General features: G+C 43.6%; 2 protein-coding genes across 3 annotated transcripts in view; one reads left to right on the top strand and one right to left on the bottom strand.

The window, feature by feature from the left end:
* Window positions 1-970: 970 nt before the first annotated feature.
* Window positions 971-24,181, top strand: LOC110534171 (serine/threonine-protein kinase 26). 2 transcript variants are annotated; one of them, XM_021618879.3, is made up of 11 exons: window positions 971-1,640; window positions 17,998-18,228; window positions 20,663-20,719; window positions 20,817-20,925; window positions 21,067-21,224; window positions 21,320-21,505; window positions 21,639-21,787; window positions 21,914-22,010; window positions 22,149-22,211; window positions 22,308-22,435; window positions 22,593-24,181. In XM_021618879.3, exons 1-11 carry the CDS (start codon window positions 1,590-1,592, stop codon window positions 22,606-22,608), a joined length of 1,245 nt encoding a protein of 414 aa, XP_021474554.2. In that variant the 5' UTR covers window positions 971-1,589; the 3' UTR covers window positions 22,609-24,181. The 2 variants fall into 2 exon arrangements, with proteins under 2 accessions (XP_021474554.2, XP_021474556.2); XM_021618881.3 differs by lacking the exon at window positions 971-1,640 and adding an exon at window positions 2,206-2,444.
* Window positions 23,964-26,804, bottom strand: part of LOC110534170 (FERM domain-containing protein 7) — a 13,143-nt gene continuing 10,302 nt past the window's right edge. The window contains exon 13 of the mRNA XM_021618877.3: window positions 23,964-25,959. Coding sequence (XP_021474552.3) covers window positions 24,865-25,959 — 1,095 coding nt within the window. The 3' untranslated portion in view covers window positions 23,964-24,864. The remainder of the gene's footprint in view (window positions 25,960-26,804) is intronic.

The raw sequence follows: 26,804 nt of genomic DNA, 5'->3' as shown, positions 1-26,804 counted from the left end.
GAAAATATTTAAAAGAATAAGATATGAATAATCAAAAGATTTATATGAATAGAATTATCTCATTCAAAGAGGGAGACTCTGCATAGTGGCCACATCCATTCCCTCGGAGAGGGTCTTTTCGAAAACGGGACAAATAATTACTGAGAGAAGAAACCGCATCAGCCCCTCAAAAGTGAGGCAGCTTGCATTTCTGAATGCAAATCTCTCATAAAAGCTAAATATGGTCAGCATTGCTGTGTGCTGCTGGTTATAACATGGCAATAAAGAAGAGAGAGAAAAGAGGGACCCGTTTAATGTTGTAAGTGGGATGCTGCAGTTTTGCACATGATTTATTTTTCTTTGATTATAGTGCAATATTATTTTATGTTCAGATTGTATTCGTTTTAATTTGTTAGATTTATATGCACTTTGTTTTTATATATTAAAAAGTTATACTTTAAATGCAAATGTTTACTAGCATTCTTTTTCATAAACCAATGCATTATTAAATACATTGTGGTTACGGTAGGGTATGATTTCATTTAATAATTTAATTAGAATTGTTTTAACACAAATCATAGTTTGACTATCGCAAACCGGTTTGACTTGAAAAAATACAAAACATATTTTTTTTAAAGAGCCGTTTGGAAGCTAAACGTGCTGGCTCTTTTTGGTGAACTGAGCCGAACGAGCCGGCTCACTGAAAAGAGGCGGAATGCCCATCACTACTGACCAATGGCAGGCACCAGTGGGCGTTTCCTGGTGAAGGCCCACATCAAGAACTAACCGGAATTGAAATTACACGATTTTGGAGCAAGTTGGCAAAAGCAGAAGGGTGCAATTGCGGCCAGCAATTTGGGGCGTTCCTGCATGTGGGTATTCCTGCATCTGCAGGAGCCCCTTACTTTTTTTACCAATTTTAAACTAGGACTCCGGAACACAGCAGACGTAGTAATTCCCACATACAGGAACGCCCCAAATTGAGGGCCGCAATCACACAATTGGAGAGAAAGCAGTGACGCGAATGTCTCTGTACAGTTTTCGGCTCCATCCAACTGCTGAGCGCTAATAACGTTTGCTACGTTCAACTACTAGTCGGATCTACTAGGGAACTCAAATGTTCGACCTGCTGACTGATTGAACGCAGCACGTGTATAACGATAACCAGTTAGCAAGTTGGAAATTTCCGAGTTCCCTCTAGCATATGAACATGGCATAAAGCCAGCCAGCCACATCAACGTAGTTCTGACAACAAGTCGTCGACTGCTTGCACTTTTGGATGTATTTTTTACTAGCTAAATCCACAGATGAATAGCCTGTCGTAACATCAAATACATTGTTTTACAACTATAAATGAATGTTAAAACATCAAGATCGATGTCATGGAATAGTCAGTCGTCTGTTGTTTTGAAGTAGCTAGCCTAGCGTTAAGGCTGGGTGTGTAATGTCAGCTAGCTACGACGACTTTAGCAGTTAGCTACGTTTTTCAAAGGAAAAGAGGTTGCTACCGTTAACTAGCGAATATAAACCGCATACTGGGTTGCCTGACGTTAGTTCGCTAGGCTAGTTATCTAAAACGTTAATCGGTTGGTTTTCTGTTATTCCTTTGGATGCGGAAGATGGCCCAGTCACCGGTTGCGGTGCAAGTGCCTGGGATGCAGGTAAGTGGAGGCCTCCCAACTTTTTTTCAACAACAACCATTTCACGTTAAATAGCTTTCTTGCATTTAGTTGAGTAACGTCAGTTAGCAAGATTGCAGGGCGTTGCTAGTGTGTAACTTCATAACTAGGTAGTTAACGAACGTAAGCCGCTGTAGTTAAGTTACTTTGCTAACTTAGCTAGTTTTGTATCCAGTTGGTGTATTGTTGCTAGACCGTTTTGAGGGCATGACATAAATCAATTAGCTAACCAGCTTTTTGAGCACTCGGGTATATATCGGCAGTTCGCGGGAAGGAAGGACACGTCTGTCAACGTACGTTTAGCGTCTGTCAACGTACGTACAATCATAATTGGATGTTAAACTGATTATGGCAATACATTGCCGAGTAACGTATGGCAATAGTCATGTACACACTTAACTCTGCTTATCGTAATCGGCGTAATGTCAAAATCAAAGTAAGCATACAGCCGATTAAAACACGTGAATTATTAGGACATGTAACTAAACTCGGCCCTTTAATCAGCGTTCCAGCGGTGTATTTGATCTGCGCATGTGCCAGCACCGGTAGCGCAATACTTCGTGACCTATGCGTCCCAGTCGAAACAGTTCGCGCATATATTATGACGACGTTTGTGTTCGTTTTTTTGGTGTTCGGCAGGGTTCAACTTTTTTTTTCTTGAGGCTTGTCGAAGTTTTGGTAGCCGAAGTCAACTTCCCGTTCGTCGGTGATTGTTCGACAGCAGGGATTCTTCAATGAAGTGTTTGAAGTTCAATGACGGATGACTCTTCGTTCACATTTGGTCACGTGAGAAATACTTAACCAAACAAACCAAATGGTTAGATGTAAAAATTTAACAATGCGAAAGAGAAACTGATGACACTGACATGCCAAAACTGCCAATGGCAGGTCTGGGTTAATTGTGTGAATTATTCATTCATTTCTCTGCCTGTTTTTATTTTATTTTTTTTATATATATTTGCAATGCATCAGTGCAGCAAGGTATCAATTTAGCCAATGTTATCATATCACACCAGAGCTAGGCTACATGTCACTCTCGCCATTCAAACTTCCCCTCCAGTTCATTGCCAATTTATAGTGCAATATTTACACGTGTTTTGGGGGAAAGTGTATTCATCACCCGCATTGCTTCACTAAAATTGATCAATGGCTGATCATTAGGCTATGGACAGGCTGATCATTAGGCTATGGACAGGCTGGTCATTAGGCTATGGGCAGGTTGCGTGCATGTTTCTATTTTCTAAAAGTTGTCAATTGTCTCTATCCTCGTCAGTGGTGTGAAGTCGTTTTTTGTGGTGTCTTTACTTTGCTTTACTATTTATATTTTTGCAAACTTTTAGTTCACTACATTCCTAAAGAAAATAATGTACTTTTTACTCTCTGCATTCTCCTTGACGCCCAAAATTACTTGTTACATTTTGAATGCTTTGCAGGACAGGAAAATGGTCCAATTCACACTTATCAAGAGAACACGTGGTCATCCCTACACTTGTCAAGAGAACACGTGGTCATCCTTACTGCCGCTGATATGGTGGACTCACTAAACACAAATCAAATCCAATTTATTTATATAGCCCTTCGTACATCAGCTGATATCTCAAAGTGCTGTACCGAAACCCAGCCTAAAACCCAGAACAGCAAGCAATGCAGGTGTTGAAGCACGTTGGCTAGGAAAAACTCAGCCTGGTTCCTCTCTAGGTTTCTTCCTATGAGGGGTGGCCAGTCCTCTTCTGGCTGTGCCGGGTGGGGATTATAACAGAACATGGCCAAGATGTTCAAATGTTCATAAATGACCAGCATGGTCAAATAATAGGTCTGGGACAGGTTGCACGTCCGGTGAACAGGTCAGGATACCATAGCCGCAGGCAGAACAGTTGAAACTGGAGTAGCAGCACGGCCAGGTGGACTGGGGACAGCAAGTAGTCATCATGCCAGGTAGTCCTGAGGCATGGTCCTAGGGCTCAGGTCCTCCGAGAGAGAGAATTAGAGAGAGCATACTTAAATTCACACAGGACACTGGATAAGACAGGAGAAGTACTCCATATACACTGCTCAAAAAAATAAAGGGAACACTTAAACAACACAATGTAACTCCAAGTCAATCACACTTCTGTGACATCAAACTGTCCACTTAGGAAGCAACACTGATTGACAATACATTTCACATGCTGTTGTGCAAATGGAATAGACAACAGGTTGAAATTATAGGCAATTAGCAAGACACCCCCAATAAAGGAGTGGTTTTGCAGGTGGTGACCAGACCACTTCTCAGTTCCTATGCTTCCTGGCTGATGTTTTGGTCACTTTTGAATGCTGGCGGTGCTTTCACTCTAGTGGTAGCATGAGACGGAGTCTACAACCCACACAAGTGGCTCAGGTAGTGCAGCTCATCCAGGATGGTACATCAATGCGAGCTGTGGCAAGAAGGTTTGCTGTGTCTGTCAGCGTAGTGTCCAGAGCATGGAGGCGCTACCAGGAGACAGGCCAGTACATCAGGAGACGTGGAGGAGGCCGTAGGAGGGCAACAACCCAGCAGCAGGACCGCTACCTCCGCCTTTGTGCAAGGAGGAGCACTGCCAGAGCCCTGCAAAATGACCTCCAGCAGGTCACAAATGTGCATGTGTCTGCTCAAACGGTCAGAAACAGACTCCATGAGGGTGGTATGAGTGCCCTTGACAACCACAGGTGGGGTTGTGCTTACAGCCCAACACCGTGCAGGACGTTTGGCATTTGCCAGAGAACACCAAGATTGGCAAATTCGCCACTGGCGCCCTGTGCTCTTCACAGATGAAAGCAGGTTCACACTGAGCACATGTGACCGACATGACAGAGTCTGGAGACGCCGTGGAGAACGTTCTGCTGCCTGCAACATCCTCCAGCATGACCGGTTTGGCGGTGGGTCAGTCATGGTGTGGGGTGGCATTTCTTTGGGGGGGCCACACAGCCCTCCATGTGCTCGCCAGAGGTAGCCTGACTGCCATTAAGTACCGAGATGAGATCCTCAGACCCCTTGTGAGACCATATGCTGGTGCGGTTGGCCTTGGGTTCCTCCTAATGCAAGACAATGCTATGACTGGAGTGTGTCAGCAGTTCCTGCAAGAGGAAGGCATTGATGCTATAAACTGGCCCGCCTGTTCCCCAGACCTGAATCCAATTGAGCACATCTAGGACATCAAGTCTCGCTCCATCCAGACTGTGCAGGAGTTGGCGGATGCTTTAGTCCAGGTCTGGGAGGAGATCCCTCAGGAGACCATCCGCCACCTCATCAGGAGCATGCCCAGGTGTTGTAGGGAGGTCATACAGGCACGTGGAGGCCACACACACTACTGAGCCTCATTTTTACTTGTTTTAAGGACATTACATCAAAGTTGGATCAGCCTGTAGTGTGGTTTTCCACTTTAATTTTGAGTGTGACTCCAAATCCAGACCTCCATGGGTTGATAAATTTGATTTCCATTGATAATTTTTGTTTGTTTTTGTTGTCAGCACATTCAACTATGTAAAGAAAAAAGTATTTAATAAGAATATTTCATTCATTCAGATCTAGGATGTGTTATTTTAGTGTTCCCTTTATTTTTTTGAGCAGTGTATAACAAACTGACCCTAGCTCCCTGACACAAACTACTGCAGCATAAATACTGGAGGCTGAGACACTGTGGCCCCATCCGATGATACCCGCGGACAGGGCCAAACAGGAAGGATATAACCCCACCCACTTTGCCAAAGCACAGCCCCAACACCACTAGAGGGATATCTTCAACCACCAACTTACCATCCTGAGACAAGGCAGAGTATAGCCCACAAAGATCTCCTCCACAGCACAACCCAAGGGGGGGCGCCAACCCAGACAGGAAGATCACATCAGTGACTCAACCCACTCAAGTGACGCACCCCTCCTAGGGACGGCATGAAAGAGCACCAGTAAGCCAGTGACTCAGCCCCTGTAATAGGGTTAGATGCAGAGAATCCCAGTGGAAAGAGGGGAACCGGCCAGGCAGAGACAGCAAGGGCGGTTCGTTGCTCCAGAGCCTTTCCGTTCACCTTCACACTCCTGGGCCAGACTACACTCAATCATATGACCCACTGAAGAGATGAGTCTTCAGTAAAGACTTAAAGGTTGAGACCGAGTTTGCGTCTCTCACATGGGTAGGCAGACCATTCCATAAAAATGGAGCTCTATAGGAGAAAGCTCTGCCTCCAGCTGTTTGCTTAGAAATTCTAGGGACAATTAGGAGGCCTGCGTCTTGTGACCGTAGCGTACGTGTAGATCTGTACGGCAGGACCAAATCAGAGAGATGGGTAGGAGCAAGCCCATGTAATGCTTTGTAGGTTAGCCCTTGCCTTGACAGGAAGCCAGTGTAGGGAGGCTAGCACTGGCGTAATATCATCACATTTTTTGGTTCTAGTCAGGATTCTAGCAGCCGTATTTAGCACTAACTGAAGTTTATTTAGTGCTTTATCCGGATAGTCAGAAAGTAGAGCATTGCAGTAGTCTAACCTAGAAGTAACAAAAGCATGGATTATTCTGCATCATTTTTGGACAGAAAGTTTCAGATTTTTCAATGTTACATAGATGGAAAGAAGCTGTCCTTGAAACAGTCTTGATATGTTCGTCAAAAGAGAGATCAGGGTCCAGAGTAATGCTGAGGTCCTTCAGTTTTATTTTAGACGACTGTACAACCATTAAGATTAATTGTCAGATTCAACAGAAGATCTCTTTGCTTCTTGGGACCTAGAACAAGCATCTCTGTTTTGTTTGAATTTAAAAGTAGAATGTTTGCAGCCATCCACTTCCTTATGTCTGAAACACAGGCTTCTAGCGAGGGCAATTTTGGGGCTTCACCATGTTTCATTGAAATGTACAGCTGTGTGTCATCCGCATAGCAGTGAAAGTGAACATTATGTTTTTGAATGACATCCCTAAGAGGTAAAATATATATATAGTGAAAACAAACGGTTCCTAAAACGGAACATTGAGGAACACCGAAATTTACAGTTGATTTGTCAGAGGACAAACATATCTTTCTGACAGATAAGATCTAAACCAAGCCAGAACTTGTCCGTGTAGACCAATTTGGGTTTCCAATCTCTCCAAAAGAATGTGGTGATCGATGGTATCAAAAGCAGCACTAAGGTCTAGGAGCACGAGGACAAATCTAGAGCCTCGGTCTGATGCCATTAAAAGGTAATTTAGCACCTTCTCAAGTGCAGTCTCAGTGCTATGACAGGGTCTAAAACCAGACTGAAGCATTTCGAAAACATTGTTTATCTTCAGGAAGGCAGTGAGTTGCTGCGCAACAGCCTTTTCTAACATTTTTGAGAGGAATGGAAGATTCGATATAGGCCGATAGTTTAAAAAAATATTTTCTGTGTGAAGGTTTGGCTTTTTCAAGAGAGGCTTTATTACTGCCACTTTTAGTGAGTTTGGTACACATCCGGTGGATAGAGAGCCGTTTATTATGTTCAACATAGGAGGGCCAAGCACAGGATGCGGCTCTTTCAGTAGTTTAGTTGGAATAGGGTCCAGTATGCAGCTTGAAGGTTTAGAGGCCATGATTATTTTCATCATTGTGTCAAGAGATATAGTACTAAAACACTTGTCTCTCTTGATCCTAGGTCCTGGCAAGAGTTGTGCAGACTCAGGACAACTGAGCTTTGAAGGAATACGCAGTTTTAAAGAGGAGTCTGTAATTTGCTTTCTAATATTCATGATCTTTTCCTCAAAGAAGTTCATGAATTTATTACTGCTAAAGTGAAAGCCATCCTCACTTGGGGGATGCTGCTTTTTAGTTAGCTTTGCGACAGTATCAAAAATACATTTCAGATTGTTCTTATTTTACTCAATTAAGTTGGAAAAATAGGATGATCGAGCAGCAGTAAGGGCTCTTCGATACTGCACGGTACTGTCTTTCAAAGCCAGTCGGAAGACTCCCAGTTTGGTGTGGCGCCATTTCCGTTAAAATTTTCTGGAAGCTTGCTTCAGAGCTCGGGTATTTTCTGTGTACCAGGGAGCTAGTTTCTTATGAGAAATGTTTTTAGGGGTGCAACTGCATATAGGGTATTGCGCAAGGTTAAATTGAGTTCCTCAGTTAGGTGGTTAACTGATTTTTGTCCTCTTGACGTCCTTGGGTAGACAGAGGGAATCTGGAAGGGCATCAAGGAATCTTTGTGTTGTCTGTGAATTTATAGCATGACTTTTGATGCTCCTTGGTTGGGGTCTGAGCAGATTATTTGTTGCAATTGCAAGCGTAATAAAATGGTGGTCCGATAGTCCAGGATTATGAGGAAAAACATTAAGATCCACAACATTTATTCCATGGTACAAATCTAGGCCCAGAGTGTGACAGTGAGTAGGTCCAGAGACATGTTGGACAAAACCCACTGAGTCGATGATGGCTCCGAAAGCCTTTTGGAGTGGGTCTGTGGACTTTTCCATGTGAATATTAAAGTCACTAAAAATTGGAATATTATCTGCTATGACTACAAGGTCCGATAGGAATTCAGGGAACTCAATGAGGAACGCTGTATATGGCCCAGAAGGCCTGTAAACAGTAGTTATAAAAAGTGATTGAGTAGGCTGCATAGATTTCATGACTAGAAGCTCAAAAGACGAAATCATCTATTTTTTTTTGTAAATTGAAATTTGCCATCGTAAATGTTAGCAGCACCTCCGCCTTTGTGGGATGCACAGGGGATATGGTCACTAGTGTAACCAGGTGGTGAGGCCTCATTTAACACAGTAAATTCATCAGGCTTAAGCCATGTTTCAGTCAGGCCAATCACATCAAGATTATGATCAGTGATTAGTTCATTGACTATAATTGCCTTTGAAGTTAGGGATCTAACATTAAGTAGCCCTATTTTGAGATGTGAGGTATCATGATCTCTTTCAATAATGACAGGAATGGAGGAGGTCTTTATCCTAGTGAGATTGCTAAGGCGAACACAGCCATGTTTAGTTTTGCCCAACCCAGGTCGAGGCACAGACACGGTCTCAACGGGGATAGCTGAGCTGACTACACTGACTGTGCTAGTGGCAGACTCCACTAAGCTGGCAGGCTGGCTAACCGCTTGCTGCCTGGCCTGTACTCTATTTCATTGTGGAGCTAGGGGAGTTAGAGCCCTGTCTATGTTCGTAGATAAGATGAGAGCACCCCTCCAGCTAGGATGGAGTCCGTCACTCCTCAGCAGATCAGGCTTGGTCCTGTTTGTGGGTGAGTCCCAGAAAGAGGACCAATTATCTACAAAATCTATGTTTTCAACCAGCGATTGAGTTGTGAGACTGCTGTAGAGCTCATCACTCCCCCTAACTGGGAGGGGGCCAGAGACAATTACTCGATGACGACACATCTTTCTAGCTGATTTACATGCTGAAGCTATGTTGCGCTTGGTGACCTCTGACTGTTTCATCCTAACATCGTTGGTGCTGACGTGGATAACAATATCTCTATACTCTCTACACTCACCAGTTTTAGCTTTAGCCAGCACCATCTTCAGATTAGCCTTAACGTCGGTATCCCTGCCCCCTGGTAAACAGTGTATGATTGCTGGATGATTCGTTTTAAGTCCAATACTGCGGGTAATGGAGTCGCCAATGACTAGGGTTTTCAATTTGTCAGAGCTAAGCGTGGGAAGCTTCGGCGTCTCAGACCCCGTAACGGGATGCATCAAATGCATCATTTGTAAATTGTCTGAGTGTGCCTGTACTTGAATTGCTAGGGGGCTGGCCCACGTGGGGGAAATGACACAGCTTCCAGAATAAGAAAATGTCTGCTTTGCTTAATTTAAGGATTTTGAAATTATTTTTACTTTTGATACTTAAGTGTATTTAGTACCAAATACTTTTATTTGAGTAACTTTCTATTAAGGTATCTACAGTGCATTGGGAAAGTCTTCAAACCCCATGACTTTTCCCACATTTTGTTATGTTACAGCCTTATTAAAAAATATATAACTTTTTATTTATTTTTTACATGCCCTCAATCTACACACAATACCCCATAATGACAAAGTGAAAACAAGCTTTTAGAAATGTTTGTAAATGTGTGTGTATATAAGTGTGTATAAGTATTCAGACACTTTGCTTATGAGACTTGAAATTGAGCTCAGGTGCATCATGTTTCCATTGATCATCCTTGAGATTTTTTATATAAATTGGAGTCCACCTGTGGTAAATTTAATTGATTGGACATGATTTAGAAAGGCACACACCTGTTTTATATAAGGTCCCACAGTTGACAATGTAAAAACCAAGCCATGAGGTCGAAGGACTTGTCCGTAGAGCTCCGAGACAGGATTGTGTCGAGGAACAGATTTGGGAAGGGTACCAAAACATTTCTGCAGCATTTGAAGGTCCCCAACAACACAGTGGCCTCCATAATTCTTAAATGGGAGAAGTTTGGAACCAAATTTCTTCTAGAGCTGGCTGCATGGCCAAACTAAGCAATCGGGGGAAAAGGGCCTTGGTCAGGAAGGTGACCAATAATCCGATGGTCACTCTGACAGAGCTTCAGAGTTCCTCTGTGGAGATGGTGGTCCTTCTGGAAGGTTCTCCCAGAAGGACCACCATCTCTGCACCACTCCACCAATCAGGCCTGTATGGTAGAGTGGCCAGGCAGAAGCTACTCCTCAGTAAAAGGCACATGACAGCCCGCTTGGAGTTAGCCAAAAGGCACCTAAAGGACTCTCAGACAATGAGAAACAAGATTCTCTGGTCTGATGAGACCAAGATTGAACTCTTTGGCCTGAATGCCAAGTGTCACGTCTGGAGGAAATCTGGCACCATCCCTACAGTGAAGCATGGTGGGGGCAGCATCATGCTGTCAGGATGTTTTTCAGCGGCAGGGACTGGGAGATTAGTTAGGATCGAGGGAAAGATGAACGGAGCAAAGTACAGAGAGATCCTTGATGAAAACCTGTTCCAGAGCGCTCAGGACCTCAGACTTGGGCGAAGGTTCATCTTCCAACAGGACAATGACCCTTATCACGCAGCCAAGACAACGCAGGAGTGGCTTCGGGACAAGTCTCTGAATGTTCTTGAGTGGCCCAGCCAGAGCTCGGACTTGAACCCGATTGGACATCTCTGGAGAGACCTGAAAATAACTGTGCAGCGACACTCCCCATCCAACCTGACAGAGCTTGAGACGATCTGCAGAGAAGAACGGTAGAAACTCCCCAAATACAGGTGTACCAAGCTTGTAGCGTCATACCCAAGAGGACTTGAGGCTGTAATTGCTGCCAAAGGTGCTTCAACAAAGTACTGAGTAACAGTACTGAATACTTATATAAATGTGATATTTTTTTATGCAAATTTATTACTGTGTGTGTGTGTGTGTGTGTGTGTGTGTGTGTGTGTAGATTGAGGGACAACACGATTGAATCAATTTTAGAGTAAGGCTGCACCGTAACAAAATGTGGAAAAAGTCAAGGGGTCTAAATACTTTCCGAATGTACTGTATACTTTTACTGAAGTATGACAGTTGGGTACTTTTTCCACCACTGATCCTCGTCAATTTATATGATGGGCTACATTGATTTAACATTAATTTTGGAGGATTTGAAGGCAAGGTTTTTAATATGTTTTTGGGAAAGGACAAATGTGATTTGTTTATGGCTGAGTTAGATGCGCTGCAGGCAGCTTGATTGATGGGTCCTTTTAGGTGGGTGGTGTGCATGTATGAGTTCACTTTTTCCGTATGTCCATTTCCTAAAATAGGCCAAGCCTGTCTGGACTTCATCTCTTTTAATCAGATAGAAAACAACAACCTATGTCTTGTTGCAGGGTCAGCATATGTGCAGGGAATGACGACAGGTGCCAGTTTTGCGTTTCCTCTCTTATTACATGTGGTGCAACTGAATGAAACGTAGCCCAGCTCTCTTCATGATTCATCCTACAGGATGCATAGCCTCTATCATAATATTTTCAGTAGCGCATTATTTTTCCAGAAATGTATTATTTTTCTCTCTTTACTGCGTCCTCTGAACAACATAATTCCATAGAGAATGACCCCAGTAGCGTTGGTGACGTTATGCGAATCGATCGGGAAAGTGGAGGGAAAAACGCATCTGACTGGGTGGGAATGGTTTAGTGCGTCAAAATCGGAATCTGCGTTTTTCCTGCATCCTCTCCAAATTGACATTTCTTAATTTGTATACTAGACTAATATTTAGAGGTAATAACTTGAATAATAATAATGAAATACTACTGATAATAACAGTGTAATAGTAATAGCGAAGTTGCAGAAAAACCCCTCCTTGGCTTTGCCCACATAGGATGAAAAAGCCCCCATCCACAGGGCACGAGTGGACACTGAATGGTTTGATGAGCATGAAAATGATGTAAACCATATGCCACGGCCGTCTCAGTCCCCAGATCTTAACCCAATTGAACAATTATGGAAGATTCTGGAGCAGTGCCTGAGACGGCGTTTTCCACCACCATCAACTAAACACCAAATGATGGAATTTATCGTGAAAGAATGGTGTCGCCTCCCAGCAATAGAGTTTGACACTTGTAGAATCTATGCCAAAGTGCATTGAAGCTCTTCTGGCTCAGCCTGTTAGAGCATCTGTACTTTCTGTATACTTTTTAGCCAATAGTTCTGAAAGTAGCGCTCATGAGCCAAAAGTGGTCCCAGAAAGTTGCATACTACGTCACATATGTGCAGATATGTGCACCATGTCATTGCTCTTGCTCTGCTGTGTGTATCTTGCTAGCTGTCACTCAAATGGCGAGGGCCGGAAGCTCATTGGCTAGTACTTGAATTGCTAGGGGGCTGGCCCACGTGGGGGAAATGGCACAGCTTCCAGAAAAACTATTTTTCAAACAAGGTATTACTGTTTTTATTTTTAATACATTTCCCAAAATGTCTAAACCTGTTTTCGCTTTGTCATTATGGGGTATTGTGTGCAGATTGATGGGGTAAAAATCATTGTAATTCATTTTAGAAAAAGGCTGTAATGTAACGAAATGTGGAAAAGACGAGGTCTGAATACTTTCTGAATGCAGTGTGTATATATATATATATATATATATATATATATATATATATATATATATATATATATATATATATATATATATATATATATATATATATATAGAGCTCGACCGATTAATCGGAATGGCCGATTTAATTAGGGCCGATTTCAAGGTTTCATAACAATCGGAAATCGGTATTTTTGGGCGATTTAAAAAAATATATATATATATATATATAAAAAAAAGGTATACCTTTTATTTAACTAGGCAAGTCCAGTTAAGAACACATTCTTATTTTCAATGGTGGTCTAGGAACGGTGGGTTAACTGCCTTGTTCAGGGGCAGAACGACAGATTTTCACCTTGTCAGCTTGGGGATCCAATCTTGCAACCTTACGGTTAACTAGTCCAATGTTCTAACCACCTGCATTACATTGCACTCCACGAGGAGACTGCCTGTTACGCGAATGCAGTAATCCAAGGTAAATTGCTAGCTAGCATTAAACTTATCTTATAAAAACAATCAATAATAATCACTAGTTAACGACACATGGTTGATGATATTACTAGTTTATCTAGTGTCCTGCGTTGCATATAATCGATGCAACGCTGGGGGATGATTTAACAAAAGCGTATTTGTGAAAAAAGCACAATCGTTGGACGACTGTCCCCAACCATAAACGCCAATGCCTTTCTTAAAATCAATACACAGAAGTATATATTTTTAAACCTGCATATTTAGCTAAAAGAAAGGTTAGCAGGCAATATTGACCAGGTGAAATAGTAATTTATCTTGCGTTCATTGCACGCAGTCAGGGTACATGCAACAGTTTGGGCAGCCTGGCTCATTGCAAACTAATTCGCCAGAATTTTACGTAATTATGACGTAACATTGAAGGTTGTGCAATGTAACAAGAATATTTAGACTTAGGGATGCCACCCGTTAGATAAAATACCGAACGGTTCCGTATTTCACTGAAATAATAAACGTTTTGTTTTTCAAAATGATAGTTTCCGGATTCGACCATATTAATGACCAAAGGCTCGTATTTCTGTGTGTTATTATGTTATAATTAAGTCTGATTTGATAGAGCAGCAGCAGGATCGTAAGCATTCATTCTAACGGCACTTTAGTGCGTTTTGCCAGCAGCTCTTCGCAAGCACAGCGCTGTTTATGACTTCAAGCCTATCAGCCTAATGGCTGGTGTAACCAATGTGAAATGGTTAGCGGGGTGCGCGCTAATAGCGTTTCAAACGTCACTCGCTCTGAGACTTGGAGTAGTTATTCCCCTTGCTCTGCAAGGACTGCGGCTTTTGTGGAGCGATGGGTAACGCTGCTTCGAGTGTGGCTGTTGTCGATGTGTTCCTGGTTTGAGCCCAGGTAGGGGTGAGGAGAGAGACGGAAGCTATACTGTTACACTGGCAATACTATAGTGCCTATAAGAACATCCAATAGTCAAAGGTATATGAAATACAAATGGTATAGTCCTATAAATACTATATTAACTACAACCTAAAACCTCTTACCTTGGAATATTGAAGACTCCTGTTAAAAGGAACCACCAGCTTTCATATGTTCTCATGTTCTGAGCAAGGAACTTAAACGTTAGCTTTTTTACATGGCACATATTGCACTTCTCCTTCTCCAACACTTTGTTTTTGCATTATTTAAACCAAATTGAAGATGTTTCATTATTTATTTGAGGCTAAATTGATTTTTATTGATGTGTTAAAATAAGTGTTCATTCAGTATTGTTGTAATTGTCATTATTACAAAGATTTTTTTTTAAATCTATTTTGTGAAGTGCACCAGTCCCTCCTGCAGCAAAGCACCCCCACACCATGATGCTGCCACCCCCGTGCTTCACGATTGGGATGGTGTTCCTCAGCTTGCAAGCCTCCCCCTTTTTCCTCCAAACATATCGATGGTCATAATGGCCAAACAGTTCTATTTTTGTTTCATCAGACCAGTGGACGATCATTGTCCCATGTGCAGTTGCAAACCGTAGTCTGGCTTTTTTATAGCGGTTTTGGAGCAGTGGCTTCTTCCTTGCTGAGCGCCCTTTTAGGTTATGTCGATATAGGACTCGTTTTACTGTGGATATAGACACTTTGTACCTGTTTCCTCCAGCATCTTCACAAGGTCCTTTGCTGTTGTTCTGGGATTGATCTGCACTTTTCGCACCAAAGTACGTTCATCTCTAGGAGACAGAACGCGTCTCCTTCCTGAGCGGTATGACGGCTTGAGCGGTATCACTTCATGTTTGAGACATTTAGCATTATCTCAAAGTACCATGGTGTTTATACTTGCATACTATTGTTTGTACAGATGAACGTGGTACCTTCAGGCGTTTTGTAAATTGCTCCCAAGGATGAACCAGACTTGGAGGTCTACAATTTTTTTTCTGTGATCTTGGCTGATTTCTTTTGATTTTCCCATGATGTCAAGCAAAGAGGCACTGTGTTTGAAGGTAGGCCTTGAAATACATCCACAGGTACACCTCCAATTGACTCAAATTATGTCAATTAGCCTATCAGAAGCTTCTAAAGCCCTGACAACATTTTCTGGAATTTTCCAAGCTGTTTAAAGGCACAGTCAACTTAGTGTATGTAAACTTCTGACCCACTGGAATTGTGATACAGTGAATTATAAAGGAAATAATCTGTCTGTAAAAAATTGTTGGAAAAATGACTTGTGTCATGCATAAAGATGTCCTTACCGACTTGCCAAAATGATAGTTTGTTAACAAGAAATTTGTGGAGTGGTTGATACACCTAGGTTGGAGTCATTTAAAGCGACTATGTAAACGTCCGACATCAACTGTATATAGAAAGGCACAGGTGTTTGCCTCTGGTCTACTGAAAGCATCTTTTGTGTATCCTTTGCCTTGGCAAATTATATATTGTTTGGGCTGCCATATGGTCACCGTTCACTAGATTTGGGACTTGAAATAGGCCTAAGCTACTAGCTACAACTGCTGTTCTGCATTTACAGCCTGTAATCTGATATGGATGAGAACATTTCAGTGCAATAACGTTACAGCGTTAGGTCTCATCTCTGTCGTTGATGATTTGAACGTTAGAGGGAAGATTGCTCCATGAGAACACTTGTGGGTGGAACTATGACATTACTTTACCAAAGTGAGACGTTGAAAGATTCTATGCTTTTTCAGTTATAGTTTGTGTACCAATTTATTAAATTGGGGGATTAGGCTTTAGGTGTTTTCTATTTCAGTTTAGCCACAGTTATCTAACACGTCTGAAATGTAACATATTATAAGGCAAGCAAAGTCAATTGTGACAAATATGAACATTCTCTCATCTGCAGATTATTCTCTCCCTGCCAAGTTCTAGTATGGTCATTGCAAAACATGGGCATTAAGGCTACTTTGCAGCACTCCAGTACTCAAGCTGCCTCGTGCAACAGCAGGAAGGCTGCATTGATGAGAGGTGGTTGATATTAGTAATTTCCCTGGGGCTTTAGTAATGACGTTTGTTCACCATGCTTCATTGCTCTGGCAAATGAATTCCTAAATGCAGGATATCCACCTGTCTCTCTCGCTCTCTCTCTCTCTCTCCAGGGAGATCAGCAACTCCCTTGTGATTTCCTCTGTTTTCTGGTATGGGCATTAGGCCTACCTGCAGTCCAAAGTCTGATGCTAAATCAGGCCCGGCAAGCCTTACTGTTTTGTGAGACTGGTATGATACTGCCAACAATGACCAGTAGCATTGGCCACATTTGAAGTGTTCTGTCAGCTTGAAGAGGGTGTGGCCTGAGAGGGAGTATTCCTTACTCTTGTTTGCTGTGGGTAACACCCGAGTCTGCGCTAGGTTAGTTGTCAACAGTGCATTGGAAACAGGCCCATGCACAAGATGTTAAATGTTGGGCATGCTGCCTGCATGTTCTTTCCACAATATGCGCAGGGGCCTTTTCTCTTCAGCTTTTAGTTTTGAATCAGAATAGGCCTGTTGGATTTAGACAGCTAGCTTCCTCCCAAGAAATTCTGTTGACGGAAGTTATTTCCAGCCAAACATGTTCTGCCATGTGGCGGTAACAAACTGATTAAGGTCCTGGCCTGGGCAGTCTCCAGATTAGCCTAGTGCTCACAGCTTTATCTGAGGCAGAACGGTCTAGATGCGTGAGACTTGGTGCAGGATACAGCCTCTTATAGCTGCTCTGGCCCTCTGTGACGCCATGAGCCAGTCTGCCCAGACACTGACGCTGCTGCCATTCTAGGCAGTCCTTGCACACTGAAGCCCAACACACCCAAAGGTGACCAAAGACAAGAAAGTCATCTATTCCTGCCTCTGTGCCAACCTGCCAGACAGGGCAAGGAGAGATCAAGGCTGGTGCCACTGACTTCCACCACTCTCTGTACTGATTAATAAATTGGTGTTTCCCCTAGTATTTTGTTCAGCAGCGGTGGCTACCAGTTTGCTGTTTTTAAAGCAAATATCCTGTAATTCTACACATTTATCCACGATATATGCTGTATTCTTATGCCATCTGAGTGACTCAAACATTATAACCATATCAATGGGGGCCCCATGCCATTACGTTTTTTTTTTTTACATTTTAGATTCTCCCTGACCGTCTAGTTTTTATTTAGGTGGTTGTTAGTTCTCAAAGTTGATCTTTATTTCAAAAAATATAGAACGGCATTATCTTTTCTACGTACTTAGTTTTTTTTGGAGTGGAGGACATGACTTGGCAGCGGCGGACCACCGCTGCTAAATTAAAATATCGGAAACACTGAGAAATACACGTGGGCAAAAATCTGTCTGGAAACCCATTTTCCGGTCAAAACACATCTGCTTCCAAGTGATCTCAATGCCACACACCCTTTTCACCTTTGCTGTAATTGAAATGTCCCACATTTTAGAACAAGGTTTGGCAATAATAAGCTTAACAGGAGACAGTTTATCATTTATTTGGATCCAACAGGCTCTCTTTGCAAACATGCTTGTGGTCATCTAGGGATAGGTTACAGTGCAGATTAGGCCATGTGGATTTTTCACATTGGGTAGACTATTCTTTTATAAAACAGTTGATCGTCAGTTTTCTATAGCCCGGCCTAGCAATAAACTATGTAGCCACACCGTTCAACGTCAGTTAAATAAATGGCAACTTCCTGTTTTCGACTCATTCAGCAGTATAAACACATAACATAAGGCTCTGAAGGAGATTACGTTGAAACGCAAGTCCCGTGAATAAATGATCAGGTCTATGCTGAAACAGTCCTCTTTTAAAAAAATGTATTTTCCTGGATTATCACCTGTTGAGGTGTCCTGGAGTAAGGAATGTTTATTTTATTTTTTTAGCCACATAACTGCTATGTCTCTGTCTCTGAACCTTCAGAACAGCCGGACGGACCCTGAGGAGCTGTTCACCAAGCTGGAGCGTATTGGGAAGGGCTCCTTCGGCGAGGTGTTCAAGGGCATCGACAACCGTACCCAGAATGTGGTGGCCATCAAGACCATAGACCTGGAGGAGGCTGAGGATGAGATGGAGGACATCCAGCAGGAGATCACCGTGCTCAGCCAGTGTGACAGCCCCTACGTCACCAAGTACTACGGCTCCTACCTCAAGGTAACACACACGCACACCGCCACTCGTTCCACCTCAAAAAGCACCAGAAAGAGGATTTGACACCCACCATCTCAGATTGTTCTGAAATCGTTAGTTTGAAACATCAAATGAATATTCCTGAAAGATTTGGTTGAAATATAATTTGATATCTGAGAAATTAAGGTGCCACTTTTTTTTTTCATATAATCGTCAACAAATATAGTATCTTACATTCGATTTAGATAATAATTTTTCCTACCAATGAGTAAGACAGGAGGAATCCAATAAAATGATCAAAAGCCCTCTCTCTCCTCTCTGCTGCCAGCGCCTACGGGCTCATTAGGCTGAGATTGACTGGTAACGGCGCCAAATTGTAATTTATTTTAAAACATTTGGCTGCATCAGCCTCATGGGACTTCAACCTCTTCTCTCTCTGCTTTTCAGCACCGCCTTGACGTTATTTCTCTTTTTGTTTGTCCATCTTGCTCCACTATTTATCCAAATGTCACCACTTAACAGACATGGGAAAGGGGCGGGGCCCAGGTAAAGTTAGAATGGACTGGACCAAAAGTAATGGGCTGGGGGAGAGAGGCTGACAGATGTAATACCCAACCACAGTGGCAGAGGGCTGGCAGCACACTCGCCTGGGCCAGTCAGACATACAGCACTTGGTTATTTTTATTTAAGCGGGGGCTGGGGTTATTTATATTTTGCTTTGCTCAGGCCCCAATTGTCAAGCGGCCCACCGGGGAAACTCCCGGTGCGCCAGATGGCCAGTCCGTTATTGTCTGCTGCAGAGGATAAGTTCATTAGAGTAAATAAGAATTTGTTCTTAACTGACTTTCCTAGTTAAAATAAATATTTTAAAAAGTAACACACCTCAACATCAACTGTTCAGAGGAGACTACGTGAATCAGGCCTTCACGGTCAAATTGCTCCAAAGAAACCACTACTGAAGGACATCTATAATTTAGCCCAAACAACTACCTCTCCCCCTACTGTATTTATTTATTTTGCTCCTTTGCACCCCATTATTTCTCTCTACCTTGCACATTCTTCCACTGCAAATCTACCATTCCAGTGTTTTACTTGCTATATTGTATTTACTTTGCCACCATGGCCTTTTTTTGCCTTTACCTCCCTTCTCTCACCTCATTTGCTCACATCGTATATAGACTTGTTTATACTGTATTATTGACTGTATGTTTGTTTTTACTCCATGTGTAACTCTGTTGTTGTTGTATGTGTCAAACTGCTTTGCTTTATCTTGGCCAGGTCACAATTGTAAATGAGAACTTGTTCTCAACTTGCCTAAGTGGTTAAATAAAGGTGAAATAAATAACTAAATAAATAAATTAAATAAAATGTGAACCCCAAAACTTCAATGGCCAATTTGATTGCTGCTATGTTACAAGACCTGTATTTCTAGAAGAGGGTGACGTGACCCACCCTTGTTTTTTTTTGCCAGGGCCTTGAAATATTTGCTGAGAGCGGTGTGGCGTGGTGAATGACAGCTTTGCCCACCTTTTCATTCTGAGTATGCTCTTGTTCTGCAGCCCATCTTCTCCCTCGTGCCTCAATCTGGAGCATCGTGTGATTTTTTTATTTTTTTTTGTAAAAAAAAATATATATTTTTTATATGCGTCAGTTAGGGAGTCTTTATTGGATGATCTCCCAATATATGTTTGCCGGAGTGGACAAATCCCATGCCTCGTGCATGTCGGCGCTTTCGGTTGAGGGGATCGGTGAGGTTGCCACATACAGTAGGCTATTTCTATTTGCACATAAGAGACGTTCTGCATGGAAAACCCGCGTTCACGGCCATGTGTAGCTCCAGCATGACTTTGAAATGAAAATCATTGGAGTGGCTGGGGATCTATCTGCCTTTTCTGGACCACTTTTCCCGGGAAGCGAAAGGTCCCGACGCTTCCTGCGCGGTATTCTACTTCTATACAGAGTCTCTGCTTTACTCGTAGAGAACAGGCTACTCTGGTGAATGGCGCTCGTTTTAATCAAGTTAAATCAAAGATAAAAAAAATGTCTGCACGATCATGTATAAAGATCGTATTGGACATGTTATACTATTATATTTGGTTCTCGTTACTGAGAGACAAAACACCGCCTCGTGTACCATGAGATTTTAGGATTGTGCGAATAGTGGCATTTTTCTGAACAGCGCACGCCACTAGGCAAAATATGGCATATTCCCATGAAACCGATTTGAGATCAGATGGTCCGCAATGCAAATGCTGCATGGACGTTTTCACCGGTTAAACCGGTGAGAAATGTGAAGGGAGGGTGACAACAGTAGCCTGGAGGTAAAGTAGGCTAGAGGTAAAGAAACGGGTGCAGAACATGATACAAGGGTGGAACTGGGGGGGGGGGGGTTTACCTACGGCGCCTCGGCCTAAAATCATGTCTAATGGTTCCCTCTTTTCTACCTCTCTCTGTACAGGGCAGTAAACTATGGATCATTATGGAGTACCTTGGTGGTGGCTCAGCTCTGGACCTGGTAAGGGTTACAATATGTCAGTGTGTCCCCCCCCCCCAATGTCTGTTGATGGGTTTGCGTATGTGGTATGTGTGCTCACTGTATGTCTTGTGTCTAGCTGCGAGCAGGGGCATTTGACGAGTTTCAGATTGCGACCATGCTGAAGGAGATCTTGAAGGGTCTGGACTACCTCCACTCCGAGAGGAAGATTCACAGGGACATCAAAGGTGTGTGTGTGTGTGTAATATCTTCCGTAGAGACGAGCTGCAGTATTAGGGTTAATATATCCGGTAGTCTTGCTCTTGTGCCATGTATTGATTTCACTCATTGCTGTTGGCATTATCATGGTTGTGTGTGTGGTTTGGCAGCGGCCAACGTGCTCCTGTCCGAGTGTGGCGAAGTGAAGCTGGCAGACTTTGGCGTGGCGGGCCAGCTGACAGACACCCAGATCAAACGGGAGACGTTCGTGGGCACGCCATTCTGGATGGCCCCTGAGGTCATCCAACAGTCTGCCTATGACTCCAAGGTTACCAGCTTTCTGTTCTCTTCTGTCTTTAGTGGAGGGCAAACTTAATTTCACTGAATTCCAGGCCCCTCTCTAACACACTCGCCCTCCACCAGGCTGATATTTGGTCTCTGGGCATCACTGCCATCGAGCTGGCCAAGGGTGAGCCTCCCAACTCAGACATGCACCCCATGCGGGTCCTCTTCCTCATACCAAAGAACACCCCACCCACCCTCAGTGGAGACTTCTCCAAGACCTTCAAAGAGTTTATAGACTCCTGCCTCAACAAAGACCCTTCATTTGTAAGTACAATGCCTAAACACTTATTCAAGTGATATGAGAAATAAAAGACAATCTTGCATTATTTAGTGGTAGTCCATATAGTTGTCAATGGTTAGCCTGCCTTTAATTGTGGGCCAATATTCCCCTTTATAGAGGCCAACAGCTAAGGAGCTTCTGAAGCACAAGTTCATAGTGAAGAATGCCAAGAAGACGTCCTACCTCACTGAGCTGATAGACCGGTTGAAACGCTGGAAAGCTGAGGGACACAGTGACGGAGACTCCAGCTCTGAAGACTCTGACTCGTGAGTAGTGAAGGCTCTTAACATTGTACCCTTGACTAAGAGTTGGTAAAGATTTGATCGGAGACCCTGTCTGAACTACAGTAACATTTAACCTGTGGATAATCCTATATGTTGTGTCTCTCCCAGGGAGTCCAGCAACAAGGAGAATGACTCCTCCCAGCCAGGCTGGTCCTTTACTACTGTTCGCAAGAAGAAAGATCCAAATAATGTGTCCAATGGAACGGTGAGTTGGCCTGAGGTGGGAGGACAAGGAAGTGAATGTAATTACAATGTTAGTTGTGTGATTAGTGGGCTAATGCAAACAATTCGGGAGAGTATCATGAGTCAAAAATGTTTTCCTCTGCTTTCCATTTGACGACAGGACCAAGGCCTCCTGAAGAAGTCTGCCAGCTTGACCACACTGATCGCCCCGGTATTCACTGAGGTAGAGACTGCTACACCAGCGCTCTTTTCTAACAGTTGTAAAGATGAGATGAGTCATCTATATTGTTTTGCCTGTCTGTCTCTCCACCGCTCCTAGCTGCAGCGCAGGGATGGACAGATGAAGGGAGGGATAGAGGAGCTGGAGAAAAACCTCCACATGGCTGAGGACATCTGCCCTGGAGTCACAGACAAGATGGTCAACCGGATCATCGACAAGTTCCAGAGGTGAGTTAGGGGACAGCAGGGGAGGGGAGGGGGGGGCTGGCTATAGGTAGTGACGTAGACTAGACTATTGGCTGGATGGTTCTTCTGGAGATTACATGTTACAATTTGGAGCAGGTGGCATTCAACTGTGTTTTCTTTCTGTGGACTTTTCCATCAGATTTTCTGTGAGTTAGTGGCTTGTGGAGGGCAGGTTTAGACGCTTGATGAGGACCACGCCTCCAGAGTGCATCATCAGGCTCTATGCCTTTTCCCATCATCCCCCATTCCTTTTCCCACCATCCTCCATGCCTCTCCTCTGATCAGCCCCCACCAGGACCATTGGATGCAGGGAAAGAGGGAGGACTCCTGCTGTGCACACTCACTGATCTTATAACCAAAAATGTTATTTTTTATTTGTCTGTATATTTGTTGAAATATGTTTATGCTATTTTATTTAACCCCTTTTAAAAGTAGGCTCAAGCGTGTTACTGTTATATTAGTCAATAGTATTTTAGTTTTGTAATATTTTAAGTCTTTTTTTTAAATGTTATTATAAGGACGTAACATCAATCTTCTGCTGAGCATAAGACGTCTACTTAAGTCAGATATTAAGGATAGTTTAGTTTTCAATTTTGAGTTCATTTTTTTACTGCTACTAAAAATGTTTAAGTAGCTATATTGTAGATGTTCAGTGTACTGCACTTGTTTCTGATGTCTAGCTTACCATCTTCATGTCACTTGTAGCATTTAGAAACCTGCTGTTTGGAGAACTGCATATCTAGTCAAACCACAGGAGTTCAATACCTCTGCTGAGAGCAGTCCGTGGGTGGGGGGAAAGGCTCAGACCAGTGGATGTCCGTAAACGGAAACTTCTGTTCGGTGACAATTGAAAAGGGGGTCACTTGTTTTGGGCATTAGGAAAGACCGTATCGGAAATGGGAAGACTTTGCTGTGCAAAAGATGTATCACGCTCCCTCTCATTCCAAAAGATACAAATCATATCTATCTTAGGGGATCTTAGCTCGAGAAGGGCAATCCTATTGGAGGCTTTGGAGATCTACTTTTGAAGGAAATATGCACTGCACACACTTTGATGGGGATGCAGCTTTTTCTAAATACGCTTGCTAGTTTATTTCCCTACTTAGACTAGATCTCAAGGGAGACGGGGGACTTTTCTGTCTTAAAGACACTATGCTCTCCCTCTACCAAAAATACTTGACAAGTGCTCAAGTGAAATGGCAATGTGGGTATTGTAATGTTTGAAACATTTTGGTCTGAGTCCTTGAGCACTCTACTGGGAGTCGTGTCCTTTTGAACAAATCCCAAATAAAGATTTTCTTGAGAATGTTATCAGCCAAGCTCAGACACATACATGCAAAAGGGTGCCATCTTTGGTGTGGTGGTGACAGAGCCCCTTTTGGAAGGGAGGAAGTATGCCAACTTAACATCCAATGGTGCCTAATACTTAATCGTAGTGATATTCTCTATTTAATTGTGGTCATGTATCATCGAATGCATTAAATAGTAATAATAAGTTTGTGAAGGCAATAATGCATTTGATCATTGCATATTTTTGTATTTCCTCATCAATTACATGCAGATGGAAAACAAGATTTTTTTTTATATTTCTGTATCTGAACTTTATAAAAGAAACTGTTGACTTAGCTTTACAGGAAGCTGTCAAATGTATATATTGGATAGTCTTTGCTTCAATCGTTGCAAAATTCATTTTGGTTTGGTTTTGAAAATAAATATTTAAATTATGAATTTATTTTTTAATTTTTTTTATTGAATGTGTCAGTCAGTATTCCATGAAAATACATTGAATTGCATCAGTATCTTTCAACGGCAGAATGGTGGACAAGTCTACAGTATTCCCATTTTGTTTCTGTAGCCGGTCCACTTCCTGTAATGTGCAGCTAAGTAGTGCATAGAAAGTCCTTATTCTTTCCACAGTCCTTGCGGTCTTTGAAACCATTTTCAAAAGGCTTGTTTCTTTAGGAATATTCCAATAACAGTTGGAGTTCCTTAGACTGTTGACAGTGAGGTGAGACCAGTACAGTAGCCTATAAGGTCCATCAAAATCCAGCACTGAAATGGTAAGACTCGGAAGAGGGGCTGTTTTGTCTTTCATCCAAGTACTTATCTTAGGTGGTGCAAGTAATTACATTTGTAAAGTCTATTCCCCAAAAAATGTGAATTGTTTGACGGTTTCTTTGAGGCATACTTATGAAGTCAGGTCCATCAGTTTGGTGCGTCTCTCATGCCTTCATCTTCAAATATGACCAGTGACCGGAACCATCGGGGCCTGTGGGAATGGTCACAAAACCCCTTTTTTAGAGATTTATCGGGTCAGGAGGACCTCCCATTGTGACCACAGGCCCACCAAAGAGAATAAGCCGTGAGTGGCTAGGGATAGCGCCAGTACAAATACTAACGCTCTGATTGGCTCATGACCGCTTTGTTGCTGCACTGCCTTCAGGGTCACTTAAGTTAAAGGAGTCTTCCTCCCCCTCGTTCAGCTGCAGACTACCAGATGAAATGCGCATCCGAGCCAGGGGGCCAGAGCGCACCAGTTTCCCTAGCCCTGGGCAGTAGTATGGGAACATGACGTCTGAGTCACTGAGGCTGATCTCTCCACTCCCTGTCCTGCTCCCGGCACCTAGCACGCACACAGAGGCGGGCCGTTCAGGCATGGGGGACAGGTTAAGAGGGAGGTGTGTTGGGCGTGCAGGCGAGTGTCGGCGTGATAGGTGAGGGTAGTGACCTAGAGGGCGGAACTCTGCTGCTGGGGCAGAGGGCCGGAGGACCTTCACATCAGACTGGCTCCAGGAGCGCTTGGGCAGGCCTGCCTGGTAGCTGGAGTCATCACTGAAGTGGCCTGCCGTCTCCTCTCTGCCAAATTCTCTCCGACCAGCACCACAACCAGCCAGAGTGGCAGCATACAGCCCCGGAGCGATAGCCATGCTTGGAGGCACGTTGTAGCGATGGCGCTGGCGCCGCAGACCGGGAGACAAGGAGGAGGGGTTGGAGAAACTGGAGGAGCGGATGAACTCGTCCAGGAGGGCGGCCTGGGGAGCAGGCCTTGGGCCGTAGTGGGACAGAGGCAGTGGGGCTGGAGCGTGGTCCAAGGAGAAAGAGGAGCAGCCAGACATGTAGGCCTGAGCAGAGAGGGGCAGGATGGGGTGCAGCTCCAGGCAGGGGTAGGGGTAAAGGTGGGAGTGAGGGCTGGGGTAGAGCAGGACCAGCTGCTGTGTATTGGCCAGCAGTCGGCCCCTCTGAGGCCCCTCAGCCACATTGCTGCTGCGGTTGAAGCTCTGCGTGGCCCTCTCACTGTGGCACCGCAGCCCCTGTAGCGCTGTGGGCCCTGGCTCAGCCCCAGAGAAGGAAGAGGAGCGGGACTGGCCGAAGGCAGAAGTGTGTGCAGAGTGGGACGGGGGGCCCTCCAGATCCATAGTGGTGAACAGCACCTCCACAGCAGACTGACTGCGCTTCCCACCCGGGGCACAGTCGGCATGGGGGAACCCACAGGTCTGCTCATACACCTGGAACACACACACACACCCTGATATCACTGACAGCGGATGTGTAACTTTCACCATTGTACATGACCCCCACCACATTCATAAATATTTTTTTTGTCCCCCCAAATTGTATTTATCACAGTGTGATACAAAACACGGCACCAGTGTGCTTTAGGACCATGCAGAAGCCTTATAGCGTTGGGAAGGCTGTTTTCCAGCACAGCGAGATGAACAGAGGCGGCTGCTTTCTTTTGAGCTTTTTCTCTGAGTTCCATAAGAAAGCAGAGCAGAAACTGTCTACTCCTTAGTTGATTGATCTAGCTGGCAAGGTAACTGCTGTTTGAAAACAATTATTTGCTCACAGTGCTGAGCGAGTGGTGTAACTGACATGTTATGTTAGCTAATGTTTAATACCCTCTCGACTGAAGTGAATGAACTACTAGCAGCTAGTTAGCTTTCTAGTAGCTAGTAGCTACCACAGTCAGTTCAGCTTTAGCTAGCCTCTAGCTATCTGTCAGGTGGCAGTATTTAACAGCTGTTGTGTGTATGGAAATGTTTTGTAGCCTTTGTTTTGTCCCGTTTCAACAGAAGTCAGTTTGATGTTGTACCATTAGCTAGAGCTAGCCAAAAGTGAACTAACTTTAGCTACTATTTTGGCCTCAATCACACTACCCCTGAATCAATGAAACCAGCAGCCAACCGATTGAAGACTAATATTCTGATGTTGTTTCAGAGCAATGTGAGTTTTTATTAGTCACTATAGCAATGTAACATTATTGATCTGTCAGTTGTCCTAGCTAATTCCCTACTTTTTACACTGACACGGTATAAACAGCTCTGCAGGCAACATTGTCATAGTGCACAGT

This window comes from Oncorhynchus mykiss, chromosome 10 (genome assembly GCF_057628025.1).
Source record: "Oncorhynchus mykiss isolate SJ-2025 chromosome 10, ASM5762802v1, whole genome shotgun sequence".
In the NCBI taxonomy this organism is placed as follows: domain Eukaryota; kingdom Metazoa; phylum Chordata; class Actinopteri; order Salmoniformes; family Salmonidae; genus Oncorhynchus; species Oncorhynchus mykiss.
Note: the sequence above shows the minus strand (reverse complement) of the source record. Positions and strands in the feature narration are given on the sequence as shown.

Excerpts from the sequence above, each read along its gene's own strand:
- LOC110534171 (XM_021618879.3), top strand. The coding sequence starts at position 1,590 with ATGCGGAAGATGGCCCAGTCACCGGTTGCGGTGCAAGTGCCTGGGATG. Across the intron at positions 20,926-21,066 it reads GATTCACAGGGACATCAAAG|CGGCCAACGTGCTCCTGTCC; the intron begins GTGTGTGTGTGT and ends GTGGTTTGGCAG. Across the intron at positions 21,225-21,319 it reads AGTCTGCCTATGACTCCAAG|GCTGATATTTGGTCTCTGGG; the intron begins GTTACCAGCTTT and ends GCCCTCCACCAG.